Source organism: Biomphalaria glabrata, chromosome 9 (assembly GCF_947242115.1).
Source record: "Biomphalaria glabrata chromosome 9, xgBioGlab47.1, whole genome shotgun sequence".
Taxonomy (NCBI): domain Eukaryota; kingdom Metazoa; phylum Mollusca; class Gastropoda; family Planorbidae; genus Biomphalaria; species Biomphalaria glabrata.
The window spans coordinates 32,385,342-32,412,787 of NC_074719.1; the positions used below are offsets into that span (position 1 = coordinate 32,385,342).

Consider the following 27,446-nt stretch of genomic DNA (forward strand, 5'->3'; position numbering starts at 1 on the left):
GTGCCGCGGCACACAGTGTGCCGCCAAAGATTTGCAGGTGTGCCGCGGGAGTTTTCAGAACGCTACACGTGCAGCGTTACACAGGTCTGCCTACTATAAAATGTTTATTTTACATTGCGATGACATCCCCACTTGCAACGACCAGTAATAGAAGTGGAGCGCTCCATAGTGACGGAAAGGGGTGTTAGCTATTCAGGTTATGGAATTGTCCTTTATACATATATTATTATAATGATTCAAATGTAGGCCGCCTTAGCAGACGTACAGCAGTTCTTGAATTGGTAACGATGCTTTTTTTTATTGATTTTTGATTTGAGGCACATCAGCACAATTTAGGTCATGTCGTGCCTGCAGTCCCTTAAGGACTACTCTCTCTCTAAACAACAAGGGCCAGATTCTATACAGTCATATCATTAAAATCAAGGTCTATTCACAGTTAAAATAGTCAAGGTAGTAAAAATTTAAATATTTGGTAAAAATCTAATGTAAATAGTGCATGTTCACAAATTCATACATCAGATCTTCGTAGATAGCCCCACTTCCCGGATAAAGCCCAGTACCTTCCCAGGGTCGACATTATCAAATAGTGTTTTTAAATTAGTGGCTCTAAAATATTTCTCCCTGTCATCCTGGTATCTGGGGCAATCAACGAGGATATGTTCCACGGTGAGGCGAGAGTCACAGTACTCACAAAGTGGGGGCTCCTCTCTCTTCAGTACAAAAGAGTGCGTGATGTAGGTGTAGCCAATCCTAAGTCTGGACATGGTCGTGCTACCACGCCTTGTCAGACCCTTAGATGTGGGCCGCCACCTGACATCCGCCACAATCTGCCTGAGTTTACTGTGAGTCTCAGCCTCCCATCGGTTCTGCCACTCTCGATAGGTGGCAGAGGCAATACTTTGTCTCAGGTCTGAGCAGGGAATTTGGGTTCCTGACACCGCATGATTTAGGGCTCTCTTTGCTTCTCTGTCTGCGGCTTCGTTTCCCTCAATGCCAACATGGGAGGGGACCCAGATGAAGGTGACATCCCTACAATCGGCTGTTATTTGGTCCAACAGCTTCAGTCTCTTATGTACCAATGGGATGTCAGTCTTCATCCGCCCCAAAGCTTGCAATGCAGATTTGGAGTCGGAGCAGATTATAAATTTCCTCCTTTCTGATGCTTTAACGGCCATAAGTGCAAGCGATATTGCATGCAAGATGGAGCATCCATCGGGGAGTCTACGGGAGATTGTTTTGTTCCGAAAGGAGCAGGCACACGCGACCTTTCCATCCATTTTGGATCCGTCTGTGTAGATGGTGCCACAATCTCCGTAGCTCTCCTGCAGTTCCCTAAAGTGGACTTGTAGTATGCTTGGGTCTGTATTTTCTTTTTTGAAATTAAGGAGGGATAAATTTAATTTGGGTTTATTCATTAGCCAAGGAGGATTCTGAGGGGTTTCTATTTTAGAGATTTGGTCAATGGGTGGGGTTAAATTTTGGATGGGTTCTCTCATTCGAAGGCCCAACGGCTGTATGACGTTAGGCCTTCGATTGTATAATTCTACCTCTGTGGGGTTAAATATGGAGTCGAAAGCAGGGTTCGTGGGGTTGGATTTTAGCTTGACAATATACTGCATTGCAAGCTTTTTCATTCTAATTGGTAACGATAATAATAAGCGATGTGTTTCATGTAAATTGTATACTAATAGTAACAAATTATCAATAAGCATTATTCATTGTTATCCATGGAGAAATGCGTTAGCAAGAATGAAACTGCGAAATCGTTAAATGAAAAGCAAGGAACCAAACGAAGGTACAAAGAAGATTACATCGAATATGGTTTCATATCTTCGGATATGGTTTCATATCTTCGGGACCTGAAGATGCTCCATTGCCATTCTGTCTGATCTGCAATGCAGCTCTGTCGAATGAGGCGCTTGTTCCAAGCAAATTGAAGAGACACTTGGAAACAAAATATCCAGCTGTAAAAGCGCAACCGAAAGCATTATAAAACAACTGTTGCTCTTCGTGGTGTGCCGCGAAATTTTTGTAGTTTGTTTACTGTGCCGGCAGACAAAAAAGTTTGAGAAACACTGCTATAGACAGTCATGTTCTACAGAAACTTATTTTCTTGATATGTGGCTACATTTGTTATACTTTCAAGGCTAAACTTGATAAAGTTGGACTGTTTAAGTCTTTAAATAATAGACCTTAAAATGGACTGCGCCTGGCTATTTCAAAGTTTGCCTTTTTTTTTTTGTTTGTCTTGAACTAAACCCAGACTAAACCCAGACTAAGACATTCAACTCTAGTACCACTTGGTCTTGACACGGTTTTTGATATATTTCTTTTTTTTTTCTCGTTGAATGAAGTGATTACACGGCCCTGTACTTTCAGAGAGGCTTGGTCACTCGCCTGAACCTGATTGGCATCCACTCAGCTGCTTTCACCCTCTCTTCGCTGACCACTCACGGCCAACAGGATCTGACGTTAGGGACTATGGCATGGCTACTTGTAGAGCGACCTTTCACCTCTTGAGCAGCGTGTGGGTCAATATAAGCGTGCCGGTCCATATAAGCGTGTAGGTTTATAAAAGCGAGTGAGTGTATATAAGCGTGCGGGTCAATATAAGCGTGCCGGTCTATATAAGTGCGTGGGCAGTGACGTAGCTAGGGTGGGGGAGGAGGGGGAGAATTTGAAAATCCCACCCGGGCCCCCAAATGAGTGTTTTTTACATTAAATAATACACGAAATGCAGAGGTCATGCCCCCTCCGGGCCCCAAAATGATGAAAAATTTCTAGCTACGCTTCTGCGCGTGAGACTATATAAGCGTGCGTGTCTATATACGCGTGCATCTCCCCGCCCCCCCCCCCCGGAAACATTTCTATTGTTCAGACGTCATATATGGAAGATCCCTAATTACATTCCATCTTTCTTTTTTCTCTTTCTCTCTCTCTCTCTCTCTCTCTAGTTCTGTGCCTTCTTCCTTCTGCTAGGTTAGTGTCCAACATGGAGAAGACAACGTTGGAACTCAGCCCACGCAACTCTTCCAAGTTTCATGAATATTGAAGCTGGGAGGGGGGGGGGGGGAGGGACTTTTCGCCAGCCTAAAAGTTGTCTTCCCGTCTATTTCCAGCAAGAGGGGAGCTCTTCCAGGACTTGGTCATTCACTGCTGGCTTCTTCTTTTTCACTCCTCCTCCGCCCTGCTTCACACACCTTATTTCCATTTATTGACCAAGGTCACGTGAGCGTCCGAATGAAAAGATGCGTGTTGTGATGGAAGTTTGTGGTGAAAGATCACTGGCTCGCTCTTGACCAGCGCCCTGCTGACTGACACGGGAGTCATTTCGAGTTTTGTGAGAAGACTTGATCCACCCCCACCCTGCTCGGACAGACTTAGCAGGTTTGAGTGAAGCAATGAGAAAGTACAACTTTGGTAGAAACTTGTGTGCCGTGAACTTTGCTTCTACTATGTGACACACAAGTAAGGGAGTTGTTCTAGAGCTTGGTGATGGAGGGGCCAATACAGAACCAGTGGGAACTACTATCACTTCTAACATTTTGTAAGCCATTAGTCCGACATTGTTTCGTGTTTCTTTTGTATCTACTTAGTATAGGAGTTCAATACATGAATAGGATGCCTAGTTCTAATTGAGTAACTTATCAAAGTTTGTCTCGTGCTAATTGAGTAACTCGTTCTATAGTCGTCTAGACCTTGCTTGGTATTGGGAGCTAGTCTGTTAATAACTATTGAACTGACCTTTCACTTGCTACAATATGCGATGATAGTGGCATTTAGTATTGTAACGCTGTTCCACCAACCATGTTCTTAGTGACCCCTCTGTGTAGCCCAAATGATTACTAATTAACTTTAATCTTCTTGCGACTGGACTTGGGGGTCAACCTTTGAGCCACGTTTTGTCCGCATTTGGTATGTGTGTGGGTCACTGTTAGAATCCTACCATTTGTTTGAAACGCTTTGGGATCTAGATAGGAGTCAAATTTGTTCTGAACTTGAGCTGGAAGTGACAACAAACACCAACACCAAAAAGGTCCTAGTTGTGGAAAAGTCTGTCAGAGCAACTATTGAATGGACGTGTAGGTACACTGACCCATACATTTGCTCTATTGGTTGGAGAGGTGTGCTGCATCCTTTGGTGGAATCTCATAGAGTCCCGCCTGCTGCTAGTGTTTCACTTGATGTGGTGAGATCACAAAGGAGAGTGCTGGTCTCATGACCACGTGGTCAGGCGTGTGGTATAGGACTAGGGTTACACCTCCATGCCAGAAGAAGGGCGACTAACCCTTATAAAGGAGGACAACACTAGGCTTACAATGTAGTTGTATAAAACAAGCCAGTAAATCAAAGGCCTTACAAACTACAATATTCAATGATTATTTCTCAGACAAAGTGATTTTTCTCAATTATTCTTCATCCGCGCTAACATAGTTTTATACATGAAACTCCATGCATGGCATTTTCTTCGGATAGTACTTTTTTGAGTCAGTGTTCTCGTTTTGCCAGTGTGAGTTGATCAGTGAAAATACACTTTATAGACTTTTATGCACGGGAATGGAAACAAAAATCCACAGAACTTCAGCTCTTAATAAATGGTTTATTTTTGAAAAACCAAAAGTATTGGAACAACTGTTAAAGAAGGCAATTAAAACAAAAGTTTGTTCTTGAATGTATGAATTTTTATTTTCCAACTAGAAGATTTCGCCCAATGCCTGCCGGACGGAGGTTAAGACACTAAGATGGAGGACATATCCACCTTTTGTTGGACGTCTGGTAACCCAATGTATAACCAATCTTTTCGTCACCTCTCTTTCTTAAAAACACAATTTGTGTAGTTGTAATTTGGATTACAATTGAACCAGCGTATCTTTAGCTTTGTGTCTTGGTCTGGATTCTTGCCCCTTACATGGCATTCTAAGCACGTTTTGTTTCTTCTTTCAAACCGTCCCTGTCTATTTGAACATCTCCTTTGTCTGCAGCACCATGTAGGCAGGCTGGGGTTGTAGTGCTCCACTTTGCATCTCCGTCAGAGTTGTTCTTCTTTCCAAGCCTAGTTCTGAGACCACGGGCCGCAATCCTTGCTCTTGTAGAGACGAGTTCATTTTTTTTTAACGTAAATAAGCTTTCTCCAAGTCTGCGCGGGGAAAAATCTGGCCAGACGGTCGCTTGTCTGACTTTTTAGTAGAAAAAAAACCTTCACATTTCCTGTAGATTTATCTTTCTTGCCCATTTGCTGAGTTTAAAAAAAATGTTAGAGGGGAAAATTAGAAGAGGGGGAGGGGGGAGTGAAAGTGGCATTGACTTGTGGTAGTGCTGTGAAGGAAGACAAGGACTTCAACAAAGAAATTGACTTTTGTCCTGACGTTAGGTTGGAATGAATGGTACAAATACTTTGGCTTGGGTCTCCATCATCGGTCGGTGTTAAGAAATGAGAGATAGTTTCAAACGAAAATAAGTTATTAGGTCTAGTGTTTGTGTGAAGACCTGATGTCATTTTATAGACATGGCGCTTGTGTGAAGACCTGTTGTCATTTTATAGACATGGCGTTTGTGTGAAGATTGGTTGTCATTGTAAAGGCATGTTGTCATTGGTGTCTGTGTCAAGATATGCTCTCATTATAAGTTATATGTTTATTGTATTGATGTGTTTGTTTGTTTTTATTCATTTTGTTGTTGTTTTTTACACTTCACTTTTAACAAGCTTATATATCAACTCACTCTGTATGTCTGTTTGGTAAAAAGTTTGCATACATTTTTCATACCCTTTCTTTGATCAAGTTGAAACTTTGCACAATTATTCATTTAAAAAAAAATTACCAATTATCAATTAATTACTGGTAATTAATTATTTTGTTTGATACCAACAAGGGAAATTAATCTTTCAGTATTTGATAATTAAATTTGTAGTTTCTCCCATACCCATTCTTAGATGAAGTTGATACTTTAAGCAATTATTTAATGTACCTATAAAAACGTGAATCAATTAAAAAATTAACCATCTAGTCAATTAATTATTGGTATTTTTGTATTAAGTATATAATTATTAAGTATTGGTATTGAATAAGGGAAATAATTTCTACATTATCAAGCGATGCAGTTGTTAGTGCAGATTTCTTTGTCTTAGATAAGCTTAGTTTTATAAAAAAGGATTATTTATATTTTGCTTTTTTTTCACCATTGATTTTTTCTTTACATAAAGTTATTGTTTGCTATCTGTAGAATGTGCTAACTGCAGACTATTTTTCTTGATTCTCTTTATATGATGGTAGATATTGAGTAAGAAATGCTGACATAAACAAAATTCTGGCATCAAAATTCTGTTGCAAAGTTTTGCAGATGTCTTGGTCAGGTGTAAGGCTTTGGCTGTTATTTTGTTTTTCTCTTGTTTTTAGGCAAACCGCAGATTCTCTATAGACGTGAGCAGTCATTTTTGGATGATAAAAGTTTGTTGGAGGCCCATTTAAACCAAGGTAGTGTATACTAGCATGGCACTTTGTCTCTTTCTCCCATAAAGTTGAAATAATCACTTTTGTACTGATGGAAGATTATCTGTTTCTAGTCTGCAAGACAAAAATCTCAAAACCTTTTCCTTAGTTTTTGCTTTGCATTCAAGTTGGCATGTTGTTGTTTTATTCTTTGGTTGACTTACTTGGCATTTGAACACACACACCAAACATATTTCTATCACTTTCTCTAAGTAGTGGTGAGGAAACATGTTGTTAAAGAGGAAATGTCTGTACACATCTTTATATGGACATTCACTATTCAAACTTAGTCCATTTGTCTCTTGATACATGTTTACTATGTATTGATGAATGTCCTTGTTTTAAAGCCTGATTAATGTGTTGTGACACTCATGAAACCAGCTTCTTGTTCAAATGTTGTCCATTGTAGTCTTACATCCTGTTTTTTTTTTTTTTTTGATTTCCATTAGAACCTGAGTGCACTTTTGATCTATGTGTCTTGGTCCTTTAAGCATGCTCAACTCTTTACTGTTTGGCTTGTCCAATAGGGCTGACATGTTCTTGTGCAATTTGAGCTTTTGTGGCTGGTGAAATGTGCCATTAGCATGGAATATAAAGACTTTATGTATACTAGCCATATATTACCCACAACCCTGGGGTCTTAATTTGTGTATCACTGTCGATATAGTCACTGAGAGTGTTTTGGAAACAATTAAACAAAATAATAATGTTATAAGAAAGCGAATGCATGAATATAAAAATAGTATGAATGGAGCTATCAAAATAGCTAATCGATCTAAATCCATTTTTTTAATAAAAATATTTGCTTGTAGGCCTACATATATTTAGATCAAGATTTGGAGTCTAGATACTATTAAAATAGATCTAGACCTACTATTATAAAAGTCAATTCAAGGGCTCAAGAAGCTTATTTATTATTGTATGTTAGTATATTTAATATCCCCGTATAGAGCCTCATGTAGCCTTGAACAATCATAGTGTGTTTACATCGGGAGAAGGGTTAAGTTTATTAAGTTTAACCTCATTACCTGAGTTCTCTATGACCATTTGCTTGGTGGAATGGATGTTGTTGTTGAGAAATTGGTGACATTGAAGGGAATGGGTTTTGTTCAAAACTGACATGGTGTAGAAAACCTGGGTATAGATTAAATAGGTCAATGTGGATATACTTGGTGAGAGACCTTAATGTAGATGAAGAGAGGGGGAAGGGAAGTGTCTGAACTCATCAATCAGTGTACACTGTTTGACCTGCAGCAGTGTTTGTTCACTGGAACTGCATTTCCCTGAACAAAAATGATAGGTAAAAGTATCATGTGACTTGACTTGCTCTGGGGCATGATGAGAGTGTGTGACACATGATGCTTTGTGTTGGTCACCAAGAGTTTCAAACACTAATGAAGCTTTTTATTTCCACACAAATGTGTTTGCTAGCTTTGTCAAGTGTGTATTCATGGTGTAATCTTAACTTCATTATAATAACATGAATAACAAGATAGATCATTCTAACTTGTATTATCACTTTTCAGTTTGAATATAGTAGCTATTAAAATATTTTTTTTAAACCAACTAATTGCTTTGAGTCTGAAGATGAATGAAAATGGCAATCTATCACATGACTGTGGCTAGTTTATAGAATCAAAGCAGCTCTCGGGCATTGACCAGTTTCTTCTGCACCTTTGTTTGGTCTTAGCTTTTCTGTATTGAGTCTTAAATGTATGTGTGGTCTTCTTTAGTCACTGCTAGGTGTTCTTTTATAGGTCAGAGTAAGTTTACATTGAAGCTGATCTATTTGAACATCTTTCTTATGCTGTTCTCTTTTATGTTTGCAAAAGTTTTGTGTGCATTACTACCCCACCACCTTATGTGCATCTGTCAAACACCCAGCATTCTCTATATGCTGTCTACTCGACATCCACCAGAACATCATTTTGTAGTCTTGATAATTCATGGCATATCCTTTAAGTAGCTTTAGATACAATCTTGTGAGATGAAGAGATTCATTGGGCAGGTTGCCTTAAAGAATGTCAGAGAATAAGGAGTGAAAATAGTTTACTGTTAAAAAAACAAAATAGCTTGAAGGTATAGAGGCTGATAAAGACAGTTGATGTTTGAATGGAAGTATATGTTATAGCATGCCAGCACCCTCAAAGGGCTCTAGCGGCACTGGGATGTACAGTTGATTTGTAATTATTGCTTAAAAATTTAAACTGTTGCCATAATTTGACCAAAATTAATTATTTATTAATTCTAACTATCAATTATCAAATTATTGTCTTCTTTTTGTGCTAGTTTAAACTGACAGAACCAATTATTTTTATATGGCCTCCTAATTTGCCAAACAACTATAGATGTTATACAATTACCATATGAAATATTTCAAACATGTTATTTTTAGTGACTACTGTTTGATACATAATTACCAAATTTGTAAGGCAAGACATCAAAGTGTCTCCAAATAGCATTGATATGTACAAAACATTCAAAGAGATTAATTGTACTTTCTTTTTTGCTAGTCTCTTTCCTTGAAGCTTATAGCAGGAAAGAATTCTGCTAACCAGGTTCTGCTAGTTCTTTTACATTAAGAACCAATGTCTAGCTAGAAATGTCAAGAATGCTGGTTCAGCTTTGTGGAATGGAGGTCAACTGTCCTTGTTCAAGTCAATGTGCTCAAGTTTGATTTTGTTTTGCAGAAGCACTTCTTCAACACCGACCACTTCCTGACGCTCCCCAAGACAATCTTGGACAAAGATGGATGTCCAAAGAGAATCTCCTGAACATGGCAGCAGAAGAAGACCCCACCCTATTTGTGGCGCTTTACGACTTTCAGGCAGGGGGAGACAACCAGCTCAGCATAGCCAAAGGTTTGGTTTTCATGTTATGGTGATTGTTGATCTTATAAAATTATAAGGGTTGTTGCCAATCAGTTCTAATCCTTTAGACAAGCACTTCTTGTAAATTTTTAAAATTCTAATCGCAGACCACTAAAATATTCGGATACTGGCTCTCTATATAGCACCATGAATTAAACAAGGATGAGATAAGGACTTCAAGTATATATTTTGTTGTTTGTTTTTTTTTTATTAGAGAGTTCCTACTCTAAGTTGGAATATATCACTGTTGTTGAAAGAAACAAATTAATGATGTGAAGGGCTCAATTATATTTTATGCTATTTTTCTGAATTACGGGACTAGCCTTTTTATTTTTATTTCAATAGTTACCAGTAGTCATTAGGCTAGCTTTGACCATATCCATTCACAGGCCTGTTACTAATAGGAAAATAAGAGAGTTGTCAGCAAACTTTCCTACTTGAGCTAAATTATGATATTGTGTCAGTAAGAAAATACATTTTGCTAGGCATCTCTTTGTTAGCTTATATATTTCTTGTGTTCATTTATGTAGGAGAGATAGTGACAATGATTGCCTACAACAACAGTGGGGAGTGGTGCGAGGTGAAGAACAGAGCTGGCCTTGGAGGTTGGGTGCCCAGCAATTACATTGGCCCAGTCAACAGTGTGGACAAGTTTTCCTGGTACCATGGGCCCATCTCCAGAAATGCTTCCGAGTACCTGCTGAGTTCTGGGATCAATGGCAGTTTCCTGGTTAGGGAGAGTGAGAGCAGCCCGGGTCAGAGGTCAATATCTGTCAGATTTGAAGGTCGTGTCTATCACTATAGGATCAGTGAGGACTCAGATGGGAAGGTAAGCTGGACTATCTTTTTAGTTGAGTAGTTAAATTTGAAAATGAATACTTGGTCTATCACCGGTGGTTTCATCCTTACATCAGATTCTTTATTTTCAGAGAACAAATTTTCCCAACTAATTTCCTATTTAATTTCTACATTAATCAAAGTAAAAACTAAGAAGGAAATGACTATTTTGCTTTCTGTGTGCAACAAAATTAGAACTTTTCTAGTTAGCTTCTTGCTGATGCATCAGTGGTATATACATATTAATGTCCCAAATTACTTTAGACTATTACCTCACCAATCAAGTATATCCACATCCTTTATGGCAGTACTGTGTAACTAAGTTTTTTCTGTTGGACAGACTGCAAAAGAGTGTACAGCTCAGCAGCATTACACTAAATGCACCAAACTAGTGGCTGGGTTTGTTATATTAGTTTTGAACTTTGAAAGTCTATGCCTGATATAAAAGTTTGAATTTTTATTGTATTGTCATATCTATGAAAATGCTTTTAAAACTTTATATATTGTATTTGTTAAATAATAAGCATAGCTTTCTTTTGTTGAATTTTTTACATTTATATTAATTAACTTATCCCTTCTATAGGTATTTGTAACTCAGGAACATCGGTTCAACACCCTGGGTGAACTTGTCCATCATCATTCCATACACGCAGATGGCTTGGTCACCACTTTATTGTACCCAGCTCCCAAAAGACAGAAGCCAACAGTTTTTGGTGTTAGTCCTGAGCCAGATAAATGGGAGATAGAGAGGACAGAGATAGCCATGAAGCATAGATTAGGTGAGTTTTATGGAGAAGACAGAGGTAGCCATGCAGCATTGATTAGGTGAGTTTTATGGAGAAGACAGAGGTAGCCATGCAGCATTGATTAGGTGAGTTTTATAGATAAGAAAGAGATAGCCATGAAGCATAGATTAGGTGAGTTTTATAGAGAAGACAGAGGTAGCCATGCAGCATTGATCAGGTGAGTTTTATAGAGAAGACAGAGGTAGCCATGCAGCATTGATTAGGTGAGTTTTTTTGGAGAGGACAGATCTAGCCATGCAGCATTGATTAGATGAGTTTTATAGAGAGGACAGAGGTAGCCATGCAGCATTGATTAGATGAGTTTTATGGATAAGACAGAGGTAGCCATGCAGCATTGATTAGGTGAGTTTTATAGAGATGACAGAGATAGCCATGAAGCATAGATTAGGTGAGTTTTATGGATAAGACAGAGGTAGCCATGCAACATTGATCAGGTGAGATTTATGGAGAGGACAGAGTTAGCTATGCAGCATTGATTACCTGAGTTTTATGGAGAAGACAGAGGTAGCCATGCAGCATTGATCAGGTGAGTTTTATAAAGAAGACAGAGGTAGCCATGCAGCATTGATTAGGTGAGTTTTTTTGGAGAGGACAGATCTAGCCATGCAGCATTGATTAGGTGAGTTTTATAGAGAGGACAGAGGTAGCCATGCAGCATTGATTAGATGAGTTTTATGGATAAGACAGAGGTAGCCATGCAACATTGATTAGTTGAGATTTATGGAGAGGACAGAGGTAGCTATGCAGCATTGATCACCTGAGTTTTATGGAGAAGACAGAGGTAGCCATGCAGCATTGATTAGGTGAGTTTTATAGAGAGGACAGAGGTAGTTGGCGGCACAGATTAGGTGAGTTGTATAGAAAGGACAGAGGTAGCCATGTAGCATAGATTGAGTTTTATATAGAGGACAGATGTAGCCATGCAGCATAGATTAGGTGAAGATTTGTTCAAAATTTTTATTCTTTTAATTTCCTTTTATATATACATTTAAATTTGTATCCTTTTTGAAAATTGTAATATAAAAATATAAATTGTGCAATAATTTGTAGTCCAAAATAATTTGTAAGTTGATAAAAAACTGAAATCTACTCAAACAGTTTTTAAAAGTACAACTAAAAAAAAAAATTATTAATAAACTATTTTCACAATGAGCTTGCATTGCACTAAAAACTTCCAGTAGGTCACTCTCTTTGTTTGTTTGGTCAATTCAATTAGGTCACTCTCTTAACTAAATGTTTGTTTGGTCAATGTGTTCAGGTGGTGGCCAGTATGGAGATGTGTATGAAGCCATTTGGAAGCGTTACAACAAAATTGTGGCTGTGAAGACTTTGAAGGAAGACACAATGGCCTTGAAGGATTTCCTAGAGGAGGCTTCCATCATGAAGGAAATGAAACATCCAAATTTAGTGCAGTTACTAGGTAATATTGACTTTGTAATAGTTAGTAGAACTCAGCAATAAACTCAATTTGAAACATTACAGTCACATGATCTACTTAAATATTGTCTGCACTGATTTTGTAATTTTATGTTATTTTTAATTTGTGTGATTTAATTTTATTTAATTTTATTTTTTTTTAGTAGTTATGTATTTTATTGTTGATTTTAATGAAAAGTTGAAAAAGGCTTGTGCTGTAGTGTTAATACATTGTTATAATAAAATAAAATTTTGTTTACTAAATAAATATTTTTATGTTGGCTTCTTTTTAGAATCAACTTTGTTTACCTTATTCCTGATTATAGTTAAAATTTTCAAATTCTAAAATGTAATCTTTTTTTCAAAGTTAGTCATCCTTAAATGGCTAAGATCATATTTTATTTTTAACAATATAGTACAGCAGTTAGTATAATAAGTAGTGTAGATTTCCTTACCTCTAGCAAGAGCTAGCTTATTACATCCTGACAGTTTATCTGAGGTCATCATATTGTTTTTTTATGATTCTGATAGAATCTTGTTAGAGGATTGGGTAGAATGGTTTAGTAATCCATGCTGCTTAAGACTAGTGCAACTATAGACTACTTAAAGGATTTTTCTTTTTATAACAATTACCTATTTTGTCCAGAGCTATATGTCAGAAATTTCAAGAAATAATTTATTTCAATTAACAATTTATTTATAACATGAAAGGTTAATATCTTATAAGCTTATCTATATTGTTGTCTGAGCTATGAAATATTAGACATTTTAAAAACTACTTTTGTAAATAGCTTTTGTGGAGGAGAGTATCTGGGAGAAGGGTTCTGTGTTGCCCTTAGGCACTCAGAAAACATAACTAATCTCAAGGCACTCAGAAAACAACTAATCTCAAGGCACTTAGAAAACATAACTAATCTCAAGGCACTCAGAAAACAACTAATCTCTAGCCACTAAGAAAACATAACTAATCTCAAGGCACTCAGAAAACAACTAATCTCAAGGCACTCAGAAAACATAACTTATCTCAAGGCACTTAGAAAACATAACTAATCTCAAGGCACTCAGAAAACAACTAATCTCAAGGCACTCAGAAAACAACTAATCTCAAAGCACTCAGAAAACAACTAATCTCAAGGCACTCAGAAAACATAACTAATCTCAAAGCAGTATTTAACTTGAGCCCCCTTGATAGAAAAATGAAACAGAATTCTCCCAGATGAACTTTGAAATCAAACTTCAGCACTCCACTACTTCATATCTTTGTAGTTCTTTAGTTTGAACACATTTTAGGAATTGAAAGAAAAAGATTTAAATTTACTGAAGAAAAAAAGTAATTCCATAGTATTAAGGATGGCTGCCTGGTCGTGCGGTTTGCGCGCTGGACTGTCGTTCGGATTTATCGACGGTCGAGGGTTCAAACCCTGCCCGCTCCCATCCCCCGTCGTCCTGCGGGAGGTTTGGACTAGGAATTAAACTATCTTCAACTCTGAAGGAACATCCGAAACATGTAAAACATTTTTACAAACAACAAATATAACCCCAACTTATGCTGTGACTTTTAACACTAGGTGTGTGCACCAGGGAACCTCCTTTCTATATTGTGACAGAGTTTATGGCTCAGGGCAACCTCTTGGATTACTTGAGACAATCTAACAAGGAAGATATCGGCCCTACAGTCCTTATGTACATGGCCACACAGATAGCTTCAGCCATGGCTTACCTGGAAGCCAGGAGTTTTATACATAGGTAAGCACAGAGCTTTTTTGAACTGTTAAATCTCTAGTGGTTCTTTTAGTATAGTGGTTCTGATCCAACAGTTTAATTTTTACTTTTTATTTTGCAATGAATTAGAGTTTCATCTCATTTGATTTGTATACAAGACAGATGGGCACTACTGGTGCTGTTCTACATTTCATTCAAAAACTTTTCTTTGAAAGACTTTCAACTTTTTATTTTGCTTCTTCAATCATTGGCATGATTTCTTTAGGTTAAATAAAAAATTTCCAGCTTGTGCCTCAATTTGACTTTTTTTGCTCAATCGTAAGATTTACTAATTAGCTCTAGTACTTTCATCACCCAATGAAGATATTTGTGTGTATTTTTATAACCAATGTTCAGCTTCATTAGTCTAAGTCATGAATGTAAACTTATTTTTCTTTGCTACATTGTGTCTATGTTAGAGGAATTGTGACAGAAGGATATTCTTAGTCATCTACTTGAGAGTGTTGCTCTCCATTGCAAGTGTATAGAGCATCTCTTAAGTGTCTCCCACTCAGTGCACTTGTCTGTGACTCTCCACTAACTGCCACTCTCTGAATGTCTACAGAGATCTAGCTGCTAGGAACTGTTTAGTCAGCGAAGCCAATCTAGTCAAAGTGGCTGACTTTGGACTAGCCAGGCTGATGAAGGACGACACTTACACAGCTCATGCTGGAGCAAAGTTCCCCATTAAGTGGACAGCGCCAGAAGGACTTGCTTATAATAGATTCTCCACCAAATCTGATGTTTGGGGTAAGTGTGGACATTATTTCAATGATGGCTGTATTCAGACAGGCGACAAGCATCACCTCATGCATTGCCTGTAAGTGATTGCAAGCAATCATACTTTAACATTTTGCATGGATTGAGGTTGAATTGTGGTTATTGGTCGTAGCTTTTAATATTCTTGCTGAAAATGTTGAAACTTGTCCATCTACTGGCATTGTGAGCCCATGGACTATGTTTTTGTAATCATGCTGTACTTTTTTTTTTTTTTTTTTTACAAATATGTCATAATGACAAGACCTGAAATATTTGTTTCTGTACTTTTACATTTAATCTTTTTTTGGAGGAGTTTTTGTTGTTCTTCATGTTTGTTTTTTGCTTTATTCATTTTTCTTACCATTAGATTCTAAAATTGATTGTTAATGATTTGCTTTTTATTTCTAGCCTTTGGTGTATTGCTCTGGGAGTTGGCTACATTTGGTATGTCGCCATACCCAGGAGTTGACCTAACGGAGGTTTACCACCTCCTGGAAAAAGGCTACAGAATGGAAAGGCCTCCAGGAACACCTCCAGAGATACACACCCTCATGCTTAAATGTAAGTAATTGCATTCACATCAAATATTTTCTTTCATCCTTATTGTGAATTTTCCAGAACCAGTCAAAACTAACTTTGAATTAATTGATTTTTTAAAACTAAGGGCTTAGAAGTAAAAGAATAAAGTGAAATTGACAGATATGTTTGCATACATTTTGAGTGTTGACTTTCATTTGGTTTCCATCCTATCCTTGCAGGTTGGCAGTGGGAGCCCAAAGACAGGCCCACCTTTAAAGAAATTCATTTCCTGTTAGAGAATATGTTTGAAAAGTCCAGTATTATTGAAGGTGAGAATTTCAGCACCTCTTCATTCGGAGGGTGGACAGGTAGGCGTACCCCAGGCAGATAGGACGACCCTCCCAGCCTCCCATCATGTCATTGAGTGGTGCACCACATCAAGTTTGACTGGTGGCTTGGAGGGGAGGTTTTGTTTTTCTTTTTTCTTTTCCAGCTGCACACTTCTTCTTTCAGCTACATTAGATGTAACCCCCCATTAGTTCTCCACCTTTGACTAACATCCCACCCCCACCTCATGCATTCACATTTATCTTTGCTTGGTCAATCTTTTCATTTCTTGAAGCTAGATTTGGGTTTCTTTTATTCTGTAGACTTTGAATGTATTCATTTAGAAGGAATTTGACATTATTGGTTTGTGAATTGAAAAAAAATGTTTTGTTACAATGTATTAGAAACATTAGTCCTCTCTAACAAAATATACTAACATTTTAGGTCAAATTTTCTTGTATAGATTATGTCTGAACATTTTAACATTGACTTATATCTTGGTTGTTGACACCTAACAAACCCATACTATTATTGCAAATGTTAGTTCTGATATGAAACATTTGCATGTCAATAACTGGTAACTGTATTTCAAAAGTACAATATGATTCTTGTACATGTAAAGATAACATTTATTTTTGACTAAGACACTGAGCTGCCAATAAAACTAGTCAGCTTGTGTTGTACCCAATGCTTTTGCTGACAAACTTTTCTTTATGCTTTGTTTACATGTTGCTTCTGTTATTCTAATAAGCTCTCTATAGTATATTTGCAATGTAGGAACACAATGAAAACTCTTGTGCACATGTCTTTAGTAGAGACAGCAACAAAGTATTCAAATCAATCTGTCTCAGATCTCAAATAAGTCCAAGTCAGACTGCAACAAACACAAGCTTTGACTGATTGTTACATAAACTGAATCTAAGCTCATAAAAATGGTTTTTGTAATATTTTACTGTATTAATAAGGCAGTTGTTGTTTTTTATTTACAGTTACTAATATACTAAAAAAAAAATAACTTTATATTTTTCTTGAACTAATTAACTAAAATGAAAAGATATCTATTAAATGTAAGAAAATAGTCTCTTTGTATGTTAACTAATAAATGTATTGTTTACTGTCTTCACAGTCCTTCAATACATTTGTGATATCAAAATAAACATCTTCAACCAACCATTTAAAAATCACTATTCTAGACACTAATTTCGTCTAGTTGATTATCAAGTGATAGGAAAATTGATATAAACTTTCATTAATTTTTTTTATCCTCATTAAATTTGACCCTGGTTTTGATTGAATGTTAAACTAACCAGTTGAATGACTTGTAGCTGCACTTTTTTTTTTTTAATGATTGTATCTACTAAATGTTCTCTTTTAGATATTAATCTCATGTGAGTCTCAATTCTTTATCTGATTCTGTGACTCAACCTCTTCTTTTGTAGAAGTAGAGAAAGAATTGGAGAAGACAGAGAGAAAAGCTCCAATTTTGCCAAGTAAGAAAGGTCGTAGTCAGGAATCTGACTTGATGAATGATGGTCGCATCAGTGCAGGTAAGCTGTCTCAGCTGTTGGTGTATATTTGGTGACAGTTTTGGTCAGACAGGTGATTGATATATTAATGTTGAATTAATTTTCTATTTGGTACAAAAACAGATGAGTCTATGTGTCAATTAGATATAGTATTGTTTGTAATTTAAGCCTTTATTCCACCAGGGAATACATACAGTATGATCCTGCTTCAGTCTGCCATTTTTGTTGAGCAATGGTCAAGTGTATGTAACTTAGGAAACAAAAATTCTGTTAAGATGTTTTATTTCAGCAACTAAAGTATTACAAGTCTCACAGCCACCTGTGCCAACTAATAAAACCTGGTACAAAACTTTATTTCAACCCGAATTTGAATTCATGACCTTGAACTCAATAACCAAGCCCTAAGTCTTATTGTCACTACTATTTAATGTGATTGTTTCTTATAAATCATTATTAGAGTGAAAGATTCCTGTTTTTCTCTTAGTTTGATGATTTTAATGTTTGTCATTTGATTTGACCAGGTCCTACACCACCTGTTGGTAGGAGACTGATGCCCCCGCTAGAGGAACAGGATGTCACGCTGACCAAAGTTAATGAGGCCAGAAAGTCTACCAAGAGGAAACCTGGAAAGGCAGCACCAACACCTCCTCGTAGGACCACATCTGTTAAAGAGGGAGGAAGTGATGGGGTTGGCGCTGGGGGAGATCTAGACTCAGAACTCAAGACTCGCATTCGTTTGCAGAAGGTGAAGCTAGAAAGTGCTTCTCTGGCAGAGGTCAACGAATCTGACTTTGACAATGGGAATGTTGATTCATTTCCTAGGGGAGTGAACTACCCTCATAGCACATCAGCCCCATCCATGATTAAAGCTCAGGGCCAGTCAGGTTCTCCCACATTCTCTAGAGAGGACAAGGCCAGTAAAACTTCAGTAGACAATCTTAAAGCAGCTCAGATTGACAGATCTAAGTATCTTATCTCAGAAGCCAATGCAAGAACATTTGATAAACATGCACCTGAGCGAAGCAGTACGAGGAGCTTGGGTTCCAGGGCATTGGACAGGGGAGACTATAACCAGGATTCAGGTCATGGCTCTCCATCCCAATACCCTAAGAAAGCGCTGCTTCCTCCACAGAGGTCAGCGCTACTGCCCAGGAAAAAACACTCTGACCACAAGGGTCAGCCTGAGTTGCTGTCACATGCTATGAGTGTGGATGAGTCTGAGCTAGAGGGGCCTCCTAGGGTTGGTAAGCTGGACATGACCAATGTAGCAAAGGCTATCAACAGATATGGCACCATACCTAAAGGTGTCAGAATTGGGGCTTATCTGGAATCTATGGAGAGGGAGCAGGAAGCTCAGGGTAGAGATCTTCCTTCTTTAGAGGACCAGGACTCTGGGACAGATAGTGCCAGTGTTACATCCTGTCCACCTCTAGTTGGAGATCACAACATGCTAGATATGGGCAATCACGTGAAAAAGGGTGAAGGGATAAGTGAAGATTCAGACCCAGGTATTAAATTAGAACCAAACTTGAGGCCCTCAGCGTTTGTGAAATCCCAATCTCAGCATGGTATAGTTGATGGGTCTACTGGATCAGGCCCTTTAACATCAGCAAATTCCAGCAACATTAAATCCCAGTACACTGGCCTTCTACAGAGGCACAAGTCTGATCTCTCATCTTCAAGCAAACCTTCCACACCTTCTGACTTATTTACACCCTCTGACCAGATGGTCACTTCCACATCATCCAGCTACCACCCAACAACATCCGTCCAGCGCTCGGACACTGACCCCATTTCCAGTTTAGCTGATCAGTCACCTCTGCAGCCTGCTCCTCCTCACTCTGCACCGCACAGCACATCTCACTTTCCTGACTTGTCATCCTTAGGCAGGCCAAAGCCAAGCCCTCGATTCTCTCGTCAGTTTGTGGAAGAACAGCAGCAACAGCTCCGGGCTCCAATGAGCACAACACCCCAGAATAACATCAATCCAGAATCAAACGTCATCAATGAATCTTACAGGCCTCCTTGGATGACTGGACTCAAACAGAGGGTGGAGGAAATAGCAGCTGGTCAGATGAATGGAGCGCCTAGCAATGTTAGTTCTTTTAAAATGTATGCCAAGCCTTCTGTCAATTTAAACTCAGAACTGAAGCAACCTATTAAAGAAACAAATCTAGACCTAGTCACATCGGAGGCCTCTTCTGTAGATCCAGTAAGCACAGGTAAGGAAGCTGTTGCCTATCGCACTACTGGAAAACTTTTACCTGTAACTCCTGGTGGGTCTCAGCTTCTAGGAACATCTATGTCTGGCAGTTTTTATTCTGACCCCAACCAATCAGTATCTTCACCGGAGGAGATGGGGAATGGCCAGCTTGAGCCTTTGGAGCCTGTAAACATTGATTCAATTAAGGCTGCCTCAGACCGGCTGAAATCTTGCATTGAGAGACTAGCCGAGGCTGGTAACAAATCCAGCACCAACTTCATGCTTTTGTCAGAAGAAGTAATTGCCTTTTGTGGCATTTGCTCTCGCTACATAGATGCCCTCCCCCCTCATACTAAATTCCATGCTCGGGAACTTTTATCACGGATGCAAGGCCATAGCCAGACTTTAAAGACCTACTCCAGCTCAACACCATCGGGTGGTGGAAAACTATTGGAAGACATCCAAATAGCAAATAAAGAGATATTAACTGTCATTCAAAGATAGCTGCTTCAAGTGAAGAGATATTAAGTTGTACTAATAGTAGGCTGGACACATCCTACTTAGGTAAAGACTATTTTAAATATTGCACATCTTCCTAGCATACAGTCATGGGTGTCTTTCTTTCTGTGAAGGAAAACACTGATCAGTTAGCATGAGTAAGAATACAGATAAACTCTTTGACTGATCAGTTAGCATTGAGTTAGAATACAGATAAACTCATTGTGTTAAATATTTTGGTTTCAAATGAATTGACCTACCATAGAATACAAGTAGAGTGTCCAGTTTTGTAGAGCTGCTCACACAAACATAGTTGCATTGTAGAGTTGTGATGGACATTTTTGTGTCTGTATATTCATGAGTCATTTTGTATGTCCACACCCTAGACTAGAGGATTGGTTGTGGCTCATGTGATGGTGGTGACTAAAGTATTACAACTTATTTATCTCCTCCTGTCATAGTTTTGTTTTGTCATGTTTCTACACATTGCTTTATAAACCAATCACTGATCAGGGACTGCATAGGTCAGAGTTCTTAGACTTTATGTATTTAATTATGATCATTCATGTCAAGTAATTAGACTGTTTTGTGAGAAGAGAGCAGTTGTTGATAATAAATAGTTTTAATGACTGATTTAGTCATACACATTTTTAATTTCAATATCATTAACAATTCTTGATTTTAATTGAGCCAAAGTACAATTTTACCAAGCCTTTTATTATTTTTAGAACCAATTTTCTTTTAAAGAAAAATATAATATAGACGTGAATATTGCTTACTTACATTTTAACTAGTATTTACACAAATACAGCATTCACTGGGGTTTTATTGTGTACATGTCTATCTAGTTATGAAATGGTAGACGTAAACATCTCTTTCTTTCTATTACAAACTGGCTAACATGTTCCTTTTAATTAAGTATTTTTAGGGTGTTCCTTCCAATTGAATAGTTTTAACTGGATTGTTTTTGTTTTCTTATGTACATTTTTTAAATTTGTTTGACCTGTAAATTATTTACCAACTTATTTCTGAATGTCTTTCATGAGTTTCATTTTTAAAGTAGGTCCATTGTTTTTGTTGCAGTGAGTTGTAGCAGGTTAGAAAGTTAGGCTTGAATTCCTATGTATTACCTCCAAGTTAGACTCATTTCAATCCACAACTGTTCTGAGGAGATGAAGTTCAATTATCATCCATTGATGGAAAGAAATCTTCACCTGACTGTTTGCTCATATCATTAAGAAAACTACAGTTGTTTTTCTTTGAGTTGGTTAAGTCTGTTAAGTTTGTTATTATTAAACTTGTTTTTTGTGGTATTAAAAAAAAGTTATTTAAAACATCGTGAAATGTTGCTTCAGAAATGAATTCTTTTACCTCCCTGTTTTGGCATAGAAATACAACATACTAACAATAAAAATAATACATATATATATATATAGTAGTCATTTCAAACAAAGGCTCAGTTTAATGTGAAACATTTTTTTTTTTAATAAAAGTTTTTCACTAGTCCAATTAATGTGAGGCTTACTGTGTAGTGACTGAATTCATCCAAGTATGGTCTGGAAAAAATATATTATATTAACATTTGTAATACATTTTTTAAAAAGTTCTTGTTCAGATTTAGAAATAATTTCTAAAATTGGCTCCTAGACCTAGACTAATTCTAGTTTGAGTTGTATCATTACTGAGGTACTGGCAATGTTTTGTTTTGTTTGTTGTCTCTAGTTACAGTGTGTTACTTCTAGATCTAGTCATTCTACTGTAATACAGTACTGTTAATATATTTATTTTGTCCATAACCTGACAGGTTCAACTTGTTTGAGATTGCTGTTGTTGGTGTTTCTAAACCGTTGAGTTTGAAAAGTGCTGAAATGTACACAATTAGCTCTAAAGCATGGATTGTAGAGCAAATTTATGCTGAGAGTATACACTATATTTTCCTTTTTTATTTGTATTCCTCATGTTGTGTCATTTTGACAAATCATTTCAAATTGGCACTGTGTCAGCTCCTACACCTTTAGCCTAACTTTCCAGTCTGTGTAAACCAAAATCCCAAGACTAAACCAAAGATTTTTTTTAGTCTTGTCATTTCAGAGCAAGCACTCAGTTACTTATAATTTGAGGCAATTTATTGGGCCAGTAGTTTAGGAAGCACTGTTTTATAGTCTGGTATTAACATAGTTAAGATTCCTAAGTCTTGATTGAAACATTTTATTACCAATCTTCCCACACAACTGCTAGTAACCACATCAAAGCAACTGAATTATACTTAATACTAATATTTGATTAAACATGCTTCTTCTATTTGACCTGATCTACAATATGTGTATGTCTATAGAACTACTAAACCTCCAGATAAGCAAACTAAACATTGACAGGTTTTTGTTACTTGATGATTCTCATGGTACAAGCCACCAGTCTGGACCAAACTGCTCCCACCACAGCCAGCCATTTGTTTTGCTCATGTTGCCAGCATTCAGTTTGTTAGTATCAATTGTGTCAGGGTAGAAGTCAACACACAGCCTTGCTTTGTATCTATGTGTGTGTGTGTGTTGTTAGGTCATTGTCTTTATGCTACTGCTAGCATTATTTGCTCAGACTCAAGTTTTGCTCAGAAATGCAAGACAAAGTTGTATTCCCTTTTCTCTAAATGAAATGTATATTTTTTAAAAATAAAATGTGAGTCTAAATTGCAAGCTCAACATGTCTGGACAGTGTTACTAGATTGAGTTGCAATTAGATATCTGATCAATGGGGAAAACTGGCTTGAAAACCGTTAGGCATTAAATGTTTGCATTATACTGGCTATTTTTTTTTTATGTCTTAGTTCTCTGTTGATGGCCCATAGAAGGATTAAAGTACTCCAATTATATGATGTGGTTTTTATTTTGTTTTTGTTTTTTCATTTTTTTTAAGTGAGTGTATTGAGTAAAATGGAAGTATTTATCTCTTATTCATACAAATTTACAAGAAGAAATAACCTCTGTAAATATTTATATAGTCAAGTGTAAATAATTAATTAAAACAAAAACGAGTACACACTTTGTTGTCCACGTCTGTGACCTTCTCTGTTACAAGTTTCTGAGGAAACTGACCAGTGTGCAATCAGTTGTGTGTGGACACATTTTTGTACAAAAGAAAGGCTCTGTCCACCAAACAGGACATCTTTGCGCTATCATTATGAATAGAAAGTTATTTTTTGAAGAATTATTTTATAGACATATTTATTTATTTATTGAGTCAGTAGAGTTACATTGATCTGTTGAGTCTGTTAGTAGGTATACATTGATCTGTTGAGTCTGTTAGTAGGTATACATTGATCTGTTGAGTCTGTTAGTAGGTATACATTGATCTGTTGAGTCTGTTAGTAGGTATACATTGATGTATATGAATTGCTGTACCATTGTGTGGTGTCACTACTTATTACTATGTTGAGGTCAAAGCTACACATAACAATTACAGTTGACATCACAAGTAGTGTTATAATAATAATCTTGGTTATAACTATAGAAACCAACAAAAAAACAAACTATTCATTGACACAAATACAGATATTGCTCTGTGAAAATGTATACATTTTTTTTTTTTTACATTCAGAATGGTGAATTTCTTTATCCTTTGACTTCTTCCAATTTTAGATAAGTGCCAAAACATTTGAATTTGGGAAAATTTCTTAGTTAAAATTATTTCAGAAAAATATGACAATCTGTACATATCATCTATTGTGTCTGCTGACTACATTCAACCTTTTGGGTTATTTAGTTAAACTAATAAACTCCTTTCTTTGTATTTTGTGTCCATAGCTCATGAAGGCTTTAGTGTTCTCTGGTTTTGAACTAGTTAGTGCTCTCTCTTGAGTTGTATTGCAACAGAATAATTAAGATAAGATAATTTTTATTGATCCTATCAAATGGAAATTCAGTTTGACTACAATTGACAAGTTAGTCTAATGGTTGTTTTTTTACTTGCTTTCAGCTTTGTTCAAGTTTCACTTTTAGTTTGTTCATTACAATTTTTTTTTTTGGTGAAATTAAGTTGTCTACTTAGCACATGTTTCAATTCACTAATCCACAGTGACTAGCACAACTTTGAGAACTAAACATTTACCAGAAGACACTAAATCTATCTCTAAAAGTAGTACTCCATCATCAGGGTTATAGATGTTATGTTCAAAGGATTAACAGGGCTTTAGAAAATAGTTATGAAGGTTCCAATCCAACAATATTAAGGCCCATGGTATGCACATCACATTTTGCTATCCTCCATCCCACCTATCCATTTAGCTAGTTCTAGGGAAAAAAACATTTCATTTAGTAGCACAAGTTTTTGGTCAGATATTTGCATTGTAATTAAGCTATTTAATAGTCATTGGATTTCTTATTGCCAAAAAGATTGTTTCTACTTTGTTTTCTTTTAATTCAAGGGGTATAATTTTGTTTTAACTGTATACACCACAGATGTTGCTCATTCATAAAGAAATACAGAAGTCATGTCCCCTTGTTTTATGAAGTGCATCTATTGTAAATAACTAATGAGTACATCTATACTCTATGAAGTATTACTGTCTTGCATTGATTTGTCATGTTCTAAGACTTTTATATTAATTTCTTATTGTTTGTTTCATGATGGGTTTTAAAAGAATATGCATGAAAAGTTTTGTCCTGCTTGCTGTGTGGAAGAAAAGTGCTATAATTCTCTTGTACAGAACATGATGTACATCTATAACTTTATATAACATACAAGATGTGAGGTGTATGCATGCATGCTGTAACTTCAGTGAATGTAGCACACTGTCAGGTGTGTTTGTACTAGTACTTATAACATGTCTGATAAACTGTATAAAGTAAAGATATGTCATTGTAGTTTCTGGAATTTGTTTTTAAACAATTTTGCCTGTTTGTTTTAAACTTTATCATTTTCTGATCCAATGAAAATATAATAATTTGATTAATAAATTTTTGTTTTGGGGAAAATGTGCAAATATTTTACTGTGTCAGTTTTAATGTAACGCCATTGATGGAATGCTCAATCAATCAATAGATGATCAAAATGTTGGACATACATGGTTGTTTGGCTATTGTTTGTGTGACCTGATTGATTTCATACTTGATTTTCAATCTATATGTCTTGTATGTAGTGCCACATGTTCTACAAATGCTGTTTGTTCATGGCCCAATGCAACAAAATGTTACCACCTCCTCTCTCTCCTCTCTCCTCCTCCCCCCCCCCCCCCCCCCCCAATGAACTATGGGAAATCTTCATTTCAAAGACATCTTGATCCAAACTTGAAATATTTTCATGGTAGGAAAAAAAAATTGAAATCTCTTTGTGCACAAGATGCTAAGATACTGATGAGATGTCTACATGACAAGTCACAATTTGTTGTCTTTTTGTCACATAGTCACAGGATCAACATATTATTTTACTAACAATTAAAAACCTAATAATAATAATAATAATAAATGCCTTTGACTTTGATTATGTAGCCAATAATGAGGTGAGGAGCAGTTCATTGCCTTACCAGAGATCTCCCATCCACCACTAGTTCTTTTAGGTCTCAATTCATCTGCTGAGTTACTCTTGTAGGTAAATATGTTTTTCTGTAGGACATTCTGTTTTCTAATCATAAGTGTTGAAAATGTTTACTGGGAATCAATTTAATACTGCTTGAACTAGTCACAAATAGAATAGGCCCAGTTTGGTTGCTGCAATGAAACAAATGGACCTGCACTGTTTTAGTTTTGACTAGTTTTAGGAACACTGAATTGCTTTGTTCACCTTTCAAGAAACAAAAATGGTCAAAATTACTTTTAGGAAAAAATTTTTTTACCATCAAGCCTTCGTTAAGTAAATGTTGCAAAACTTTTTTTTTCTAAACTTTGGTCAGACCTTACAATTAAAAGGTTAGAATCATGTACATGTTATGAAAATTATAAGTGAATTCCTGACTTCATCTAGTATTTACTTTAACTTTTTATAACTAGTAGCTAATGTTTTAAATTCAAGTTATTTAGTGCATTAGTCAATTTTGTGTTAAAATATCTCGTGTTAAATTTCCCCCAAGCAAAATTTTTTTTTTAACACATTTGGTTACAAACTATTTCCACCAGCAGTGTGAGAATTAAGGTCCCATCAACTATTGTATTTTTAGTTAGCCTGATTTGAAACATTTCTGTAGGTACATCTATAACAAGTTGTAATGGAACATGTCATTTAAAGTGCATTGTTGGCTTTTTTTTTTTTTCTAACATTGTCACTTGCCTTTGGGATGGGCTGTCTGAGTGGTCACTTGCCTTTGGGATGGGCTGTCTGAGTGGTCACTTGCCTTTGGGATGGGCTGTCTGAGTGGTCCAATGCTCAAGGGCCTTGAGTTGGAATTCCAGTAATTCATAGAAGTTAGTTTTCAGGTATTAAATAATTCCAATACCAGCATGAGTACCTCAAAAAGGTTCTGGAAATTAAAAGTGGTGATTGTTTTGTCCCCCCCCCTTGTTCACTGTTGGTCATTCAAAATTGGGATGGGCTGTCTGAGTGGTCCAATGCTCAAGGGCCTTGAGTTGGAATTCCAGTAATTCATAGAAGTTAGTTTTCAGGTATGAAATAATTCCAATACCAGCATGAGTACCTCAAAAAGGTTCTGGAAATTAAAAGTGGTCATTGTTTTGTCCCCTCCCCCCCCCTTGTTCACTGTTGGTCATTCAAAATTGTTCAAATTGACATAATCTGCCCAACATAAGGCTAGGTGTCAATGGAAAACTTTTTTGTGTGTTCAATATATGCCTTTTAGATTTGTGCTGTCTTGTTTTGAATGACTGACTGCAACATGTTTTTATTTTTACTCTTGATGTTTGCATTCTTCAAGTTCTTGTCTGTTCACTATGTAATGTGAAGGAGTCATGATGTTATTTGACTATGTACTACTGTCTATTACCAGACCAAAATAAAGTTTTACAAACATTTATATATTTGCTCATTTCTCATGTCATATAAAATGTGTTTTTGTTGTGTGTGTGTGTCTACATCTTGGTATAAATAAAAGAAATGATGGTCAAGCTTCAATTCAATAAACTATGAAAACACTAATGGTTTCAATTGGACCCCATGGCAGTATTTAGGTATAAAAAGAGCATACAGAAATGTTTGAAAACATAATAGTGGACTGTCCTGTCTTTCATTCACTTAGTGGATAGCCTGTGTTGCACACATTCTACATTTAATAAATCCACTATGACCTATATACTTATTTCAATTATCATATGGAAGAATAGAAGCAAGTAAAATATTTTTTTGATATTTAAAAAACAAACGAAGCTTTAAAAAAACAACTCACAAAATCACTGACATATATACATATATATGGTAACAGTCAAATATGGACAGCAAGTTTTAGACTATTTAAGGCACTAATGGACAGCAAGCTTTAGACTATTTAGGTCAAA

At 36.6% G+C, this 27,446-nt stretch overlaps 1 protein-coding gene across 3 annotated transcripts in view; it reads left to right on the forward strand.

The window, feature by feature from the left end:
• The window catches only part of LOC106060271 (tyrosine-protein kinase ABL1-like), a 55,194-nt gene extending 28,226 nt beyond the window's left edge, over positions 1-26,968 (forward strand). Inside the window, exons 2-12 of one of the 3 annotated variants that reach the window (XM_013218084.2) lie at positions 6,396-6,473; positions 9,179-9,349; positions 9,889-10,187; positions 10,779-10,974; positions 12,260-12,421; positions 13,986-14,163; positions 14,744-14,928; positions 15,346-15,498; positions 15,696-15,824; positions 17,223-17,330; positions 17,831-26,968. In XM_013218084.2, the coding sequence (XP_013073538.2) occupies positions 6,396-6,473; positions 9,179-9,349; positions 9,889-10,187; positions 10,779-10,974; positions 12,260-12,421; positions 13,986-14,163; positions 14,744-14,928; positions 15,346-15,498; positions 15,696-15,824; positions 17,223-17,330; positions 17,831-20,016 (3,845 nt within the window). In that variant the 3' untranslated portion in view covers positions 20,017-26,968. The remainder of the gene's footprint in view (positions 1-6,395; positions 6,474-9,178; positions 9,350-9,888; positions 10,188-10,778; positions 10,975-12,259; positions 12,422-13,985; positions 14,164-14,743; positions 14,929-15,345; positions 15,499-15,695; positions 15,825-17,222; positions 17,331-17,830) is intronic. The other 2 variants (XM_013218085.2, XM_013218086.2) reach the window with 2 other exon arrangements.
• Positions 26,969-27,446: the final 478 nt, after the last annotated feature.